General features: G+C 33.1%; 1 protein-coding gene across 5 annotated transcripts in view; it reads left to right on the forward strand.

Moving 5' to 3' along the window:
• Positions 1 to 12,480, forward strand: part of DBF4 (DBF4-CDC7 kinase regulatory subunit) — a 30,296-nt gene extending 17,816 nt beyond the window's left edge. For 3 of the 5 annotated variants that reach the window (XM_087946196.1, XM_026681364.2, XM_087946195.1), the window contains exons 8-13: positions 1,285 to 1,315; positions 2,948 to 2,990; positions 4,151 to 4,282; positions 5,720 to 5,831; positions 6,579 to 6,703; positions 11,023 to 12,177. In XM_087946196.1, coding sequence (XP_087802322.1) covers positions 1,285 to 1,315; positions 2,948 to 2,990; positions 4,151 to 4,282; positions 5,720 to 5,831; positions 6,579 to 6,703; positions 11,023 to 12,058 — 1,479 coding nt within the window. In that variant the 3' untranslated portion in view covers positions 12,059 to 12,177. Of the gene's footprint in view, positions 1 to 1,284; positions 1,316 to 2,947; positions 2,991 to 4,150; positions 4,283 to 5,719; positions 5,832 to 6,578; positions 6,704 to 11,022 lie in introns of all 5 variants that reach the window. The other 2 variants (XM_087946193.1, XM_087946194.1) reach the window with 2 other exon arrangements.
• The last annotated feature ends 1,170 nt before the right edge of the window (positions 12,481 to 13,650 follow it).

Consider the following 13,650-nt stretch of genomic DNA (forward strand, 5'->3'; position numbering starts at 1 on the left):
GCTTTCTACCCGGAAAAGCTCACCGGAAGCACTTTTTCATCAAAACAAGATGGCGGCGCCCAGCAAGCCAGCGGCCGGTAGGACTTGTTCCACGGACGTACCGGTCCGCTGGACCAGTGGTTGGGGACCTCTGCCTAGGCAGCATTTCTTCCTTTTGTGCCTCAAGATCATTTCCATATACTATTACATTTTTCTGGTTTAATTCTTATTGAGCCACCTAGAATCATTGTTAGAAAAGTTAAAAAAAAGATATGTCTAATCCATATTTAATTTGAAATAGTGAATAATAAACAATTTATAATTAAATTAGGAAGGGATATTTTTGTATGCAGTTCAAACTCAATTCTACCAGAATTTCCATATTAACTTAGGCTTAAAGTTGAGTTGTGATATAGAATGAAAAATGTAACTCATATCATTTTATATACTTGTTTTCAGAAAGTATGGAGTAAATAACTATAGTTGCACACTCAATCCTCCTCCCAATTTGTTCATGTGTACTTTAAATATTCTAACCTAAAATGTGATTACTTAAACCAAAAAGTTTCTTATCACAAATAAGAATGATAGCTCTTGCTTACCAACCATACATTCAGCTTGAAGTTAAAATGGTACTGAACAAGTGATGCTTACAATTGAGTCACAGCTATGACTATCCCAGTACCTTTCCTATCACATAACAGCGCCTGGCATCCAGATTGCACTTACGACAGTTGCAGTGCCCCATGATCATGTGTTTCCCCTTTGTGACTTTCTTCGCTGAACTTCCAAAGTAAATTCAATGGGAAGCCTTCAGTTGCTTTGCTCCAACCTTCTTGCCCATGGCAATAAATCCTCCTTCCTTTGGCCCACCTGTGCCCTCCTTTCCTTGGTTTCTGTGCACTCCAGTGTGCTCTTGTTTCCCCACATTTCCCCAAATTGCACATGATTTGCATCAAGTCTCTCCTGTTTCCTTTGTGGCATCTCCATGCTCCATACCTTGCATTCTTGCTGCTTCCTGCTTAGTGACCCATGTGATGTCCTAGGGTTATGATGACAATGAGGAGTGCCTGAATTACCATCACCAACAATACAGTCATGTGGTATCATGTTTTATGACTGCACCGCTTAACAATGGCAATTTCAGTTCCAGTTGCTGTTATAACCCCAAAATTACTTTTATATCTTTGGTGTCTCACACTTCACAAATACTTAAAACTATTTAGAGGGCCGGTGGCTGAATATTAGATGATTACTTATACATTATACAAATTTCTTAAGTATAGTATTATTTCTCTTAAATAGGAGAAAGGATTGGCAGATCAAAAAGCAAAAAGTAAGTATTCAAGGCACAACTAATATTACTAACAATTTTATTAAAGGAAAAATATAGTTTTAGGACAAATTATATATCTAATAAGCAAGGCATAATATCTGTGGCTAAAGGAGTATTGTAAGTTTTGGTTGTTAGTCATGATGTTTGCACTTGGTCTGATGAAAAGCTATACAAAAGAAATTGTTTGTATTCATGAAATAAAGATGCTGAATTATTTAGTAATAAATGCAGGGGTTTTCTGGTTTTTTTTTTAATAATGGGGACATAGTTGATACAGAACGTTTTTGTCCCCAGCAATCTAAAACCAATAGGATTATCAGTGTTTCCAAAAAAAAAAATGTGTAGTAAAGAAAATCAATATCAAGGAAAATCAAGCTTTTGATAGTGTATGCCGTACCATGTGCACTAATCAAACAGATGGCAAAGAAAAAGAGGAACTCAGACACAAACCAGATTATGTAGAAAGCAAACACAGGGTCAGCCAAAAATGATTAAAATATCTATACACCAACACACAAAAGTATGAGGAATAAATAGGATGAACTAGGGCTAATATGATATTGTTGCCATTATGGAAATTTGGTGGGATGAAACCCATGAATGGAATATATAGCTAGAGGGGTTTAAATTGTTTAAAAGAAACAACTAATAAAAGAAGAGGTGGATTTGCGCTATATATATATAAAAAAAAATCTCTACAGAAATAAGCAGACCAGTGATGAAAACCATCTTGAATGCATTTGGATCAATATAAAAAAAAATGACATTGCCATAGATGTATGTTATAGGCCAGTGATGGTGAACTTTTTTGTTGTGATGTGCCGAAAGTGCTTGTGTGCCAGCACCCACAATGCAATGCGCCCTGCCCCCTGCACATGCAAACGCAACCCCCCCTTACCTGCAGTGCGCGTGCCTCCCAGCTCATTTTCAGCTTGATTGAGGCCGTTTTCACCCTCCCAGGGGCTTCAAGGAAGCCTCTGCAGCCTTTGAAGGCTGAAAAACATGCCCATTTCGGTACTTCCAGGAAGGTGAAAAAGGTCTCAAACCCCAGCAAGTGCACGGGGTAACAGGGTGATGGCTATTTCATCCCTCTGCTGTGACAGAGTGACGGAGCCGCAGCAGAACGCCCAAACGCATGCGGCCCCAGAGCAGCAGGTTGCTGACCCCCGGTCTAGTTAAATGAAAAGGGGGAGTAGGGGCTGACATGACAGTAGTATTCCAATATCTCAGGCGCTGCCTTAAGGAACAAGGGGTCAACCTATTCTCCAAAGCACCTGAACACAGAAGAAGCAGCTATGGATGGAAACTAATCAAGGAAAGAAGCAACCTGAAACTAAGGAGAAATTCCTAATAGTTAGAACAATTAATGAGTGGAACAACTTGCTTCCAGAAGTTTTGGAAACTCCAACACTGCAAGTTTTCAAAAAGAGTTTGGACAACCATTTGTCTGAAATGGTATAGGGTTTCCGGCCTGAGAGTGGGTTGGACTAGAAGAGCTCAAAGAGTCTTTCCAAATATGTTATTCTGTCATGTCCTGAGATAGGATGCATAGGTAGGTAGATAGGTAGATAGATAGAGAGATAGGCAGGCAGGCAAATATTTATATAATTTGATTTAAATTCTATTACATAGGTAAACTGAAAAATCCTTTTCTGAAGGTAGAGGACAGAAGGTGGTAAGTGTTATTTTTAGATGAATTAAAATCCTACTCTCATGTCCTTTGGATTTGTTGTAGGTTTTATATTCAATGATAATTATAAATTATTATATTCAAGTTTAATTTTTGTTTAATTCAGGGTTAGTCATGTTTTATAGGAGTGTTGCAGATAAATTCAAAATTAAGATGAATAGCCTAAATTGTTTTGATTTTAATAGATCTATCCTGAATTTTTGAATTGGCCTACAAGAAATAGATAAGAGTCCATCTTTATCTCTTCATTTTTCCCCCATTTCCTTGTAGATTGATCTTTAAGTTGATGTAATTACCTAAAAGTTAAGAAGTTAAGAAGTAAAGGGAACTGGAACACATGCAACATAAGTTACTATGATACATTTATTTTCAGGCATATTTTAATTTTTGACATAGTTATATTAAATGTTATTTGTAGCCAGAACCAGTTTTACAAGTACTGTCTTTGTAGCAGTATTCTGCAAAGGTAATATTCTGATGTAGATGTTGGTAAATGCTTTTTAGGAAAAAACATCAATCTACTGTGTTTTCTGTTAGATGTAGAAAAATCTAGATTTAAATGTTCAAAGAAACCATTGTATTATCTTAGAAAGTCTGTATATAATCAGCACTTTGAGAAATCTGTAACTTTTATCTACTTGCCCTTTCTGGTCTATATGCTAAGAAAATATTTAATGATAGCCATAATAGGTAATAAATGAAATCTTAAAGAAAAGAAATTGGCAGAATTGCCCACATTATGTTTGATGGTTGCTAGATATAAAGGTGGTAGTTGAGGGAATACCTTGCTCAATCCTGACTAAAAAAATAAATGTGCCCATAGTCAGAACAGAATGATATAAACAATATATTAATATTTCCACATTTTTCTCATTTCATTTTACTCTAAAACAGTGTTTTTCAAACTTAGTAACTTTAGCAGCATACTGGCTGGGGAATTCTCAGAATTGAAATAGCAATAGCAATAGTACTTAGACTCATGTACCTTTCCATAGCACACCTCTTAAAGTTGCCAAGTTTGAAAAACAAAGATGTAAAGTGACTATTGGATAAAATAGTATTTCAAGGAAGTACAATATATATGAAAGCCATTCCTTATGATTATGTGTATGTATTGTAGTGAATTGACACTTTTTTTTTAATAGTCGCTATAGACCATTTTACCTCCAGCTGTCCAGCTTTCCTGTTGTCAACTATTCTAATCCAAGGCCTTGCAGCCCATTTGATGTAGAAAAGAAAAATGCACATGGCCAGAGGCAAATTCACAATAAACAAAGGTAATGGAAGAAAAACAACATGAAAATGCAATAGTGAATGACAAGATTTAGTTACACAAAAATATATGAAAGCAGGTCTGAGTTTTGCTACAGAATTTAGGACTAGCCTATGGCTTGCTCTATAATTGTTTAATTTAATAAACCTAGTGCCAGGAGGCTCATTGTAAACTCTATCTCTAAATAACTTATTTGGTGAGTTTATTTCAAAATAAGTATCTGGATAGATTTTGCTTAGAAAATTATATCTGCTTTCTCTTTTAGTAGTCATAAAATTATATTAGAATATTTTAAACTGCACTCTTAGATGTATAGCCATTCAGTGTTACCTTATTTTACTGTAAAACTTTTCCCATATAATAAATTTCTTTTAAGCAGCTATAAGTCATTTTTCCCCACAGATTTACAAGCTAATTATCCCTTAAACGCTAACCCTAAATTATACAGGTGATCCTCACTTACCAACTACAATTTGAACTGGCATCTCTGTTGCTAAGTGATGTGCTTGTAAAATGAAGTCACATGACTGTGTCTGACTTAAAATATTAGCTACAGTCAGTAAGCAAATCATACTGTGTTGTTAATGTCACATGGGCTGTGGCTTGTGAGTTCCTGTATATCAGAAGCTGGCTATGAAAATCACAAATGGTAATCACGTGACCTCAGGATGCTGCCAACCACCTTATTTGTGATTATGCAGATGTTGCAATGACTACAACCTTTCAGTCCCACATAATTTCAACATTCATTTATGGGTGTTCTAGTAAACAAAGACTATCTTTAATCTTGATTAGGTGTAGAAAATTGCATTAGATGTTTTAGTTTTGTAAAGGTAGAAATAATGTAACATATGATGTAATGTATAGTTATTAAATGTTATGCATAGATGAGAAAATATGTCCCATTTTCTAATGGCATCAACAAATGCTTTTCTTCTTAAGACAGAAACTTATTATACCTACTGACAGGTGGTGCTAGAGACTAGTTTTACATATTTAATTTTTTTCTTATTTTGAAACCAAAAATTAGATATTGTTTTTTTAATTGAAGTCTACATTCATTGGTAGGGTTATATGCCTTGCATATTTGTTATAGAATTATAGTAGACTTGTGTTACAATAATGAAGAGAACAGAAATGTTCTTTTTATGTGTATGCACAACATGCATTGAAGTATTCTATATCATTATATTGTCAATGTTATTTATTACTTGATGTTCAGTACTGAGCATTAAAATGGTTTTCTGAGTAACTATTTTGGGCAGAGGTTAGGATTTATGTTCCTTTTTATCCTTTATAATTACATTGAAAACGTATCTGACAATGTGTCATAATGGGATGGATTCATGACTGGGTACTAAAACAGGCCAGAATTTTTATTAGTTCCTATTGGCTTGTCTTACAAAATATAAATAAGATGTTTCTTTTCTCTTGAGAATAGAAACCCTGCAAATAGTGATAAAGAAAAACGCCCAGTTCAGGTTCCTCTAAAGCATAAAAGGAAAAAAGGATATTGTGAATGCTGTATGAAGAAATATGATGATCTTCATGCGGTATGTACATATTATCTATTTATTTAGTTATCTAAAGCAGATATTGCTAAATTCTAATATACCAATCTGCTACATTGCCTTTTTATTTGAAACAATAAGGTTTTTTTTTAATAATTTTGTATTGTTTTGGATTCCTATGGAGAAATCAGTTACATAGCATATTTTTCTGTCCTGAAAGTTTACTTCTGTGTAAAGGAAAAGTAGTTAGAAAAATATATAAATTCATGAAAAATTCTATACAGGTTTTCTAACTTATGAACTTCAACTGAAACCAATCCTGAAGATACACCTATTTTCACGAATGTGATATGCTTGAATATTATAACATGCACATTATAATTGTTTGCAAAATAAGTACTTTATTCATAAAATTAAAGAAGGAAAAAGAAGGAAGGAAGAAAAGAAAGATTAAGCTGTAGCTTGAAACCTCCAAACAGCTTTGCCTTGGAAAAATAAAAGGACTGGTAATATATCCTGGTTGCATTAGTGTATGCATGTCCAAATGTTTATTATTGTGAAATATGCTACTTTAGATTATAAGCTAGGAATGATGTTAGCACTATTGTTCAAAAAAAAATCTCAGCAATAAAACCTATGCACTTAAGTCTAATTTTGTGCAATATAAAAGTATATATATTTTTGTGTGCTTCTTCCTTTCATATATTTTAAAATGTTTTAAACTTAAAAAAATACTACATAAAGTAATAACTTGCATACAAATGATACTGGTACTTTTTTTTCTTTCAGCATGTTGAAAGTGAACAACACCAGACATTTGCAAAGAGTTCTCAGTATCAAGTAGTGGATGATATCATTTCCAAGTTTTCTTGTGACTTTTTAGAACTGAGAGAAAACACACCAAAGGTTAAAAGGTAAAAAAACTTTTTTCTAAATCTAACAAAGCATATGAAAAAAAGAATAACAGATCGTTATTTTACATCACTATAGCAACCACGTGGACTCTTGGATCACTAAGTGATGCAGTATATCACAGGATAGATAAAAATCTCAGAATAAGTTATTCTAAATTTATTGCTTTATCTAAGGGCTGTTCCTTTTCCTATCAAAAATAGAAAATAGAGAACAAAGATAGCGGTGATTGGGTGGATCTAGTGAAATTATTCACTTATAGATTCATATATTCGAAAACAATAACCTATTCTTCCCCTTCCATTTGTCTTTATACAAACAATTAGAGCCTTTACGGACAGAGGATCCTCTCTGCAGGAATAGCTGTCATTATGAGCCACTTTCACAAGTCATAGCTCCATTGTAGAAAAATGGTACATTGAGCTTAACATGGTGGTCCTTTTTCTACAAAAATATCAGAGGACATTTGGAGTTGAAGGAGGTTTTTGTTAGTCCTGAGGACTATATATAGTTATTATATATTTTGGTCATTCATTCATTCCTGTTTCTCATCTTCTTAGTTCTTTTTCCATCTTGACTCTTTGAAAGTGGAGCAAGGGACTATATTAGAATGATCTCAAAAAAATGTTAAGCTCTATTGTAGCCTGTTTCAGACCTTAAAGTTCCTTAACATACCTTGATATTTCCTCCTGTTGTTCTTTAAAGTTTCTCTTATAATGTGTTGTTATAATTATTCATAAATGTATGTTTTAAAATTGCTTAAAAACTATATATCCGTTTGTTTGATGGATATAGTTTTAAAGAGACCCAGTAACTACCTCTTATGTTTCATGTTAATTTCAGCCAGCAGGCAGGCAGGCAGACAGATAGCTATTGATACACACACACACACACACACACACACACACGTATTTTTCAGTAACTGTATATTTTATTCACAAAGTTAAAATACAGACTCCCCAAAAAGGAGAGAAAAGTACAAGACCAAGCAAAGCTAAAGAGATGAAAAATGTGCTTTTAAAACCAACGTATACCTAGATTGCCCCTCCCCCATTGAATACTGATATATTTCAAGAATAACACTTCTCCCCCCTTGCGAAACTGGCCCACAATTTATGAATTTCTACATCTCTTTTTATCCAATCTTTTTTTTTATTTATAGAAAGAGCAAAAATTTCAATTTCTATATAAACTGTGTTGTCTGGGTATAGTTATTTTGAGTAATAATCATCATCATAATAATAGCATTCATAATATTAGTAGTCATATAGTAACAATATATAGTAACATTGATAACATCATAACATTGATAATAAACATATAGTGATAATAGTACTTACCCATTTAGTAAACCGTTTTTACAAAATTAATCCTGTTGTATTTTTTAAAATCTAACTTCTGTTTCTGCTCGATAACCATTGATAGAACAAATCTGTCCATTTCTACACATTGTAGTATCTTTTTATTAAATTCTCTTCTGTAGGGATCTTTATGCTCTTCCAGTGTTGTGCAAATACAATTCTAGCCACTGTTAACACATGTAGTATTAAATACATATTCCCTTTATTATATTTTTCTGGTATGATACCCAACAGAAATATTTATGGTTTTAAGTCTATGTATTCATTTATCATTTTTTTCTATCCAAGTGTACTTTTGTCCAATATTTTTTTGCCTTTGGGCATCTGCACCACATGTGGTAATATGAGCCCAGTGTCTGGTTACATTTCCAACACTTTGCAAACATATCCTTGAACATCTTGGCTAGTCTTGCTAGTAGAAAGTGCCATCTATAAAATACTTTATATTGTTTATCCAATCAATTTGACCTGGCATCTATCTATTATAGAAACAACTATAGCTAACAGATAAAGCCAAAAGCAAAGATAAACTTCAAAGCCCTCTGTTAACAATGTATTATTGTATTTAACTCATAGAAAATCACAACAGCCTCCGATCTGCCATAAACCACCATAATCATCTCAGGATCAAATACCTTTGATTGATTCTTAACGATAAAACCTTTCCTTAAATTTCTTACTGGAATCGTTCTCAACATTTGCATCTCATTCCCCAAAGTCATAAGTCTCTGTTGTAGGTATCTTTACAGAATTTGTTATTCAGAGAATCTTCTTACAAGTGTAAATGCAACAACTCTTGACAATTGTCTTCTGATTGGATATGATAAATCAGTTTCCCAATTTCCATCAATCTTCTTAAAGTCCAATCTATCACTCATTGATTCTGTCATCTCTAAGTCTTTTGAATTCATGTCTCTTTCAGCCTTGTCTACAAGCCTGCAATTCTTAAACTAGGCTCCTTCTTCAAATCTGCCAGCAACAAATTAGATATATAATATTCAAAAGAAATAAGACCAGATTTTTTTTAAAAAAAAAACCCCTAATGGAATACAAAATCCTTGTAATAAAAATCTGATGTAAATGTAAATCAAATCAGATCAGATCACTTTCACTATCCAGATGAGAGTGCTCGCTGTTAACTTTTATGAGTTGAAAGTGTAAATGATTCAGAACTCCAAAATAAAGCAGTAAAAAGGTGCAGAAACTACATATTCAAATCCAGCAAGGGGTTAGAATAAATCAGCATTCAACCAGTTGATTAACAGTTGAAGATGAAAGTGAAAAAGTAAACTTCAAAACATTCAGTTAAAACAAAGTGAGCATAAAAAGGAAACATCTGAAAGGAAAAGAGGGAGACCAGTACACTCGGGCTGCTCCTACCAAGAACTGCAACCATCAAGATTCCTCTTCCCAGATAGATACAGAGTCCTCCAAGAGTTATTAGAGTTATTTTGAGTCATTCGTAGTTGCTCCTGTTCAAATCTGGAGGTGCACTGCCAAAGAATCAGCATTGGCAGTAAAATCAGCTGTTTGTCAGCAGGAGAAAAATATCGCCCAACCACTCAGTGTGATATTTCAGAGAACTTCCTTGGAACAACAATAAAAAATAGATATATTGTTGGACATTTTAATTTTATCTATAAAGGAGTAAATAAGCCATTAAGAGTAATGGCTTATTTGCTAATAATTATGCAATACATAATATAGAAGGGAAACTATACTTTTGTGGTTGTTTAAAAGTAGCCAAAGTTTACAGGAGTTGATTTCTTCAGATTTGAGAATTTACACTGACCTTTTTGTCCCAAGTCAATTTGCTACTTTTGCAGTAACTTTATCATAGGGCAGCTATTTAAACTTAAGGAAACTCACTCTGAAATTATCACTGACCACATCTATTTTATTGTATTTTACAAATTCCTATATTCTGCATATAATATTTGTGAAAAACATAGCACTAATGCTAATATTATGAGAAAGATTATTAACATCTTTAGTTTTATTAAGAAAGATCAAGCTAGCCATTAGCCACAAATTAATATATTTTTGACAAACATTCCTATATCCCTGGATTTGGGAAATTGCTAATATATATATGGTGCAGTAGATAGTGCAGTACTGCAGGCTGCCTGCAATTTGGCAGTTCAAATTCACCAGGCTCATGGTTGACTCAGCCTTCCATCCTTCTGAGGTAGGTAAAATGAGGAGCCAAATTGTTGGGGGCAATATGCTGACTCTGTAAAATTGCTTAGAGGGGGCTATAAAGCAGTATATAAGTCTAAGTGCTATTACTATATAGTTTAAAATAATTTTAAGTCTGCTACTGTCAGACAGCAGATAATTTTAATATGCACTTTATTATTTGTGAATATAATGGTTTAAATATAATAAAATATTTTGAAATATATAGGTATTTTTACTGCACAGGAAAGAAGTCTATATGACCTTAATACTATGCATAGGTTTTATAGCATATGAAATTTATTATATAATGTGGAAAATAATAACTTGGAATTTTGGGTTTTTAAGGCTGAAGAAAATTGATTCTAAAATATATTCTGTTATTTGGATTTTTGCTTTGCAATTTGCAAGGTTATTAAAAATTCACTGCTACTGTTATCTTCTTTAGGAATCTGGGGAACAGGTAGAGGTGTTATTTCTAATTGTACATTTGGCAAGGTATTTTTGTTGCTCTTCTAATGTCAGTAAACAAAAAAATACAGTTCAGTTTAACAACTTTGACTTTCTTTTTGAGAAAAGAATGCAGCTAATTAAATAATGTCTCCCGTGCAGGCTCTCAAGATAATATTTACCACAGACAACCAAGTTTGTGGTAACTTGCAAACCTGGAGTAATCTTTTGAGAGTTGACCTGTATCATTAATAACTTACTACTTAACCTAGTATTCATACAGTAAAAGAATAATTCTTAATTTTTACCTATATTAATTTCTTTAATTTTAGGCGCAAATGTAATGTTGGACAGTTTGCTTCTCTCATTGGAACAAAAAAGGACGAACTGAAAGAAAGACTGATGAGACGAGATATTCCATTGAGATGGTATTCTCGGGAAAGCATTGCAATGAAGGCTTTGAAAGAAGGTTCTGAACACATAGATGGATATTCTAAGTCTACACAAAACCATTTTACCTCTGAACCTTCATGTTCTGCTTGTTCCTATTACACCTTCTGTTCTTCAGAAACATCAAGAAAACTAAATGGCACTACTGATAAAACCAGAATACCTAAAAATTTAAACTTGAAAGAAATAGTTTTATCAACGAATTTGGTTCCGCTACCTCCTCCAAAAGAAAGTACACCATATATGAAAAATTTGCCAGAAATTTATGAACCCTGTGAGCCTCTATCAAGACAGAATACATTGGGATTGTCAGCAAATTTAAACTCATTACATACTCAGATCCAAGCATCTGAGTATAGTGAAAGAAATAACACATTAAAGTCAAAACGAAAATTGAGTAGTTCAGTTCTTCTGCCAGCAAAATGTTTGAAGAAAGTAGCTTCTCATTTACCAATTGACAAAGAATTTGTTGACTATAATGTGGAAAGCCATTTTCCAAGAGAACTTTCAGTTGCTTTAGAGTCAGAAAAGCCATCCCATAGTCTTGCAAACAAGGATCCAGTTTTGTTGACAGACATTAATATACAAAGCTCACCTTCAATGAAATTCAACAAAAAAGTCATACATCCCATAGGACGGAATAGAAAAGGAAATCAGAAACAAAATATGGAATTATGCTTACAGCAGACAGAGAAGCCACCTGTTCTGGAAGAAACAAATGAACAAAGCTCATCAACTCAAGCTGTGTTACAGTTGTTTCAGACCAGCGATGCAAATTCAGATTTTAGGGGGTTTTCAAGTATACAAGAGAACAAAGGTTCAAGTTTAATGAAAAATAGTTGGGAAGACCAGCATACAGATGCCCTCTGGTCTTTGTTTTCTACGTCTGTCTCCTCGTCACCATTTACTGGATTTTAATGTTGCTTTATTTAAAACAATGGGTATAGAATAAAAGTGCAAATTGAAAAAAAATGTGAATATGTGTTTTTATAATAAATAATTATAATAATGATTGTTTAAATCACTATGTGCATATTATTCCAACTGAGTTCATACTTTTGTGCTGGCTATTCATTATTTCATTAACTCAGAAAGCTCTCACAGAATCCTTGTAATATATTCTCATAAAATTCTATTTTTAAGTATATACATAACTTACTGGAGGCATTTGTTGCCTTGCCTTTGCACATACATTCTAGAATAGAATATATGTTATAGTAAAATACCAATTTTGTGATTTTCAGATGCATTGGACAACATTTTCATTTATGCATCCCAAGTAAGTCTATTAAATGCCAAGTAATCTGAACAAGGCTCTTAAAATGTATATTAAATTGTATTTATATAGCTTGTGTCATTTGTGTAATGATATTGTTATACAGATAGAATAAATTGCAGCTAATGGCATACTTTTGGATTTAACAGACATTCATAAATCACAAGCACTCCCTTCCCCTAAATTGTCTGTTAAATTGAGATTTTACTGTAATGGAGAATTAGGATATAGCAATTTGGAGTCAGCTTCTAAAACTGGCTAAATGCCTAGCTAAAGGACAGAGGAAATGACATACACAGTTCCCTGCCAACATACGTGTTCTAAGAATACTGTTTAAATGCTTAGAAGAGTTTATTCTCTCCAAAAGTGGTTGAAATTTTGAGGCTGTTAAAACATTAATATTGGATTCATAAGATCCAAAGTGTACTTTCCTCTATCTAGAGCATACTTTGACCACATTCATCATGGAATAAATCTTTTTGAGAACAAAAGCAAATCTTAAGACTAGGAAACGGGATGTTGTACCTTAATGCAGTAGTTCAGCTTAAAACATTCTGTATTGCCTCTGCTGGAAGGCATTGAGGAAAGAAGCCTTCCTGAATCTGAGTGTCCTTCAGGTGTGTCAACGTTTATTCTCTCCCCCCCGCCCAAGTTTTAGATTTTTATTTTTTTAATTATACATCAATATCAATACATGAACATTTGATACATATTGTATCATATATCAACATATTGATACATCAATATCAATACATGAACTGTATAATTCTTTTTAATGCAAACATCAATAATGATAATCATAATAGTTGCTATATTAATCAAACAATAGTATTAATATACATGGTTCTTTTTTAGAATAGTTATTCAATATTTCAATATTCCATTTTAATGCCAATGATATAAGCATACATAGTAATACCATCTTTCAATCTCTGTTCTTTTCCATCAAATTATTGTATTCTATTAAATAAAAATTATGTGCTAATATTTCCTCTATTCCTTATTCCTACCTCTATTCTAACTTCTAATCAGGTCACCATTGCTAATCCTAGTATTAATACACATTAAGACAGTCATTCATTTGGTTCAAAGTCACAATACACCATTCAAGTATCAGTCTTCCTATTATTTAAACATACCTAATACCATCTTTCAACCCCCAATCTTTCCATCTATCTTGCTTCATATAAAAATGTGTATTCTTATTTCTACCTCTATTCAAACTCCTAATCAG

This window comes from Notechis scutatus, chromosome Z (assembly GCF_049901735.1).
Source record: "Notechis scutatus isolate UNSWTSFEM ecotype Mainland chromosome Z, rNotScu1.2, whole genome shotgun sequence".
NCBI classification, from domain to species: Eukaryota; Metazoa; Chordata; class Lepidosauria; order Squamata; family Elapidae; genus Notechis; species Notechis scutatus.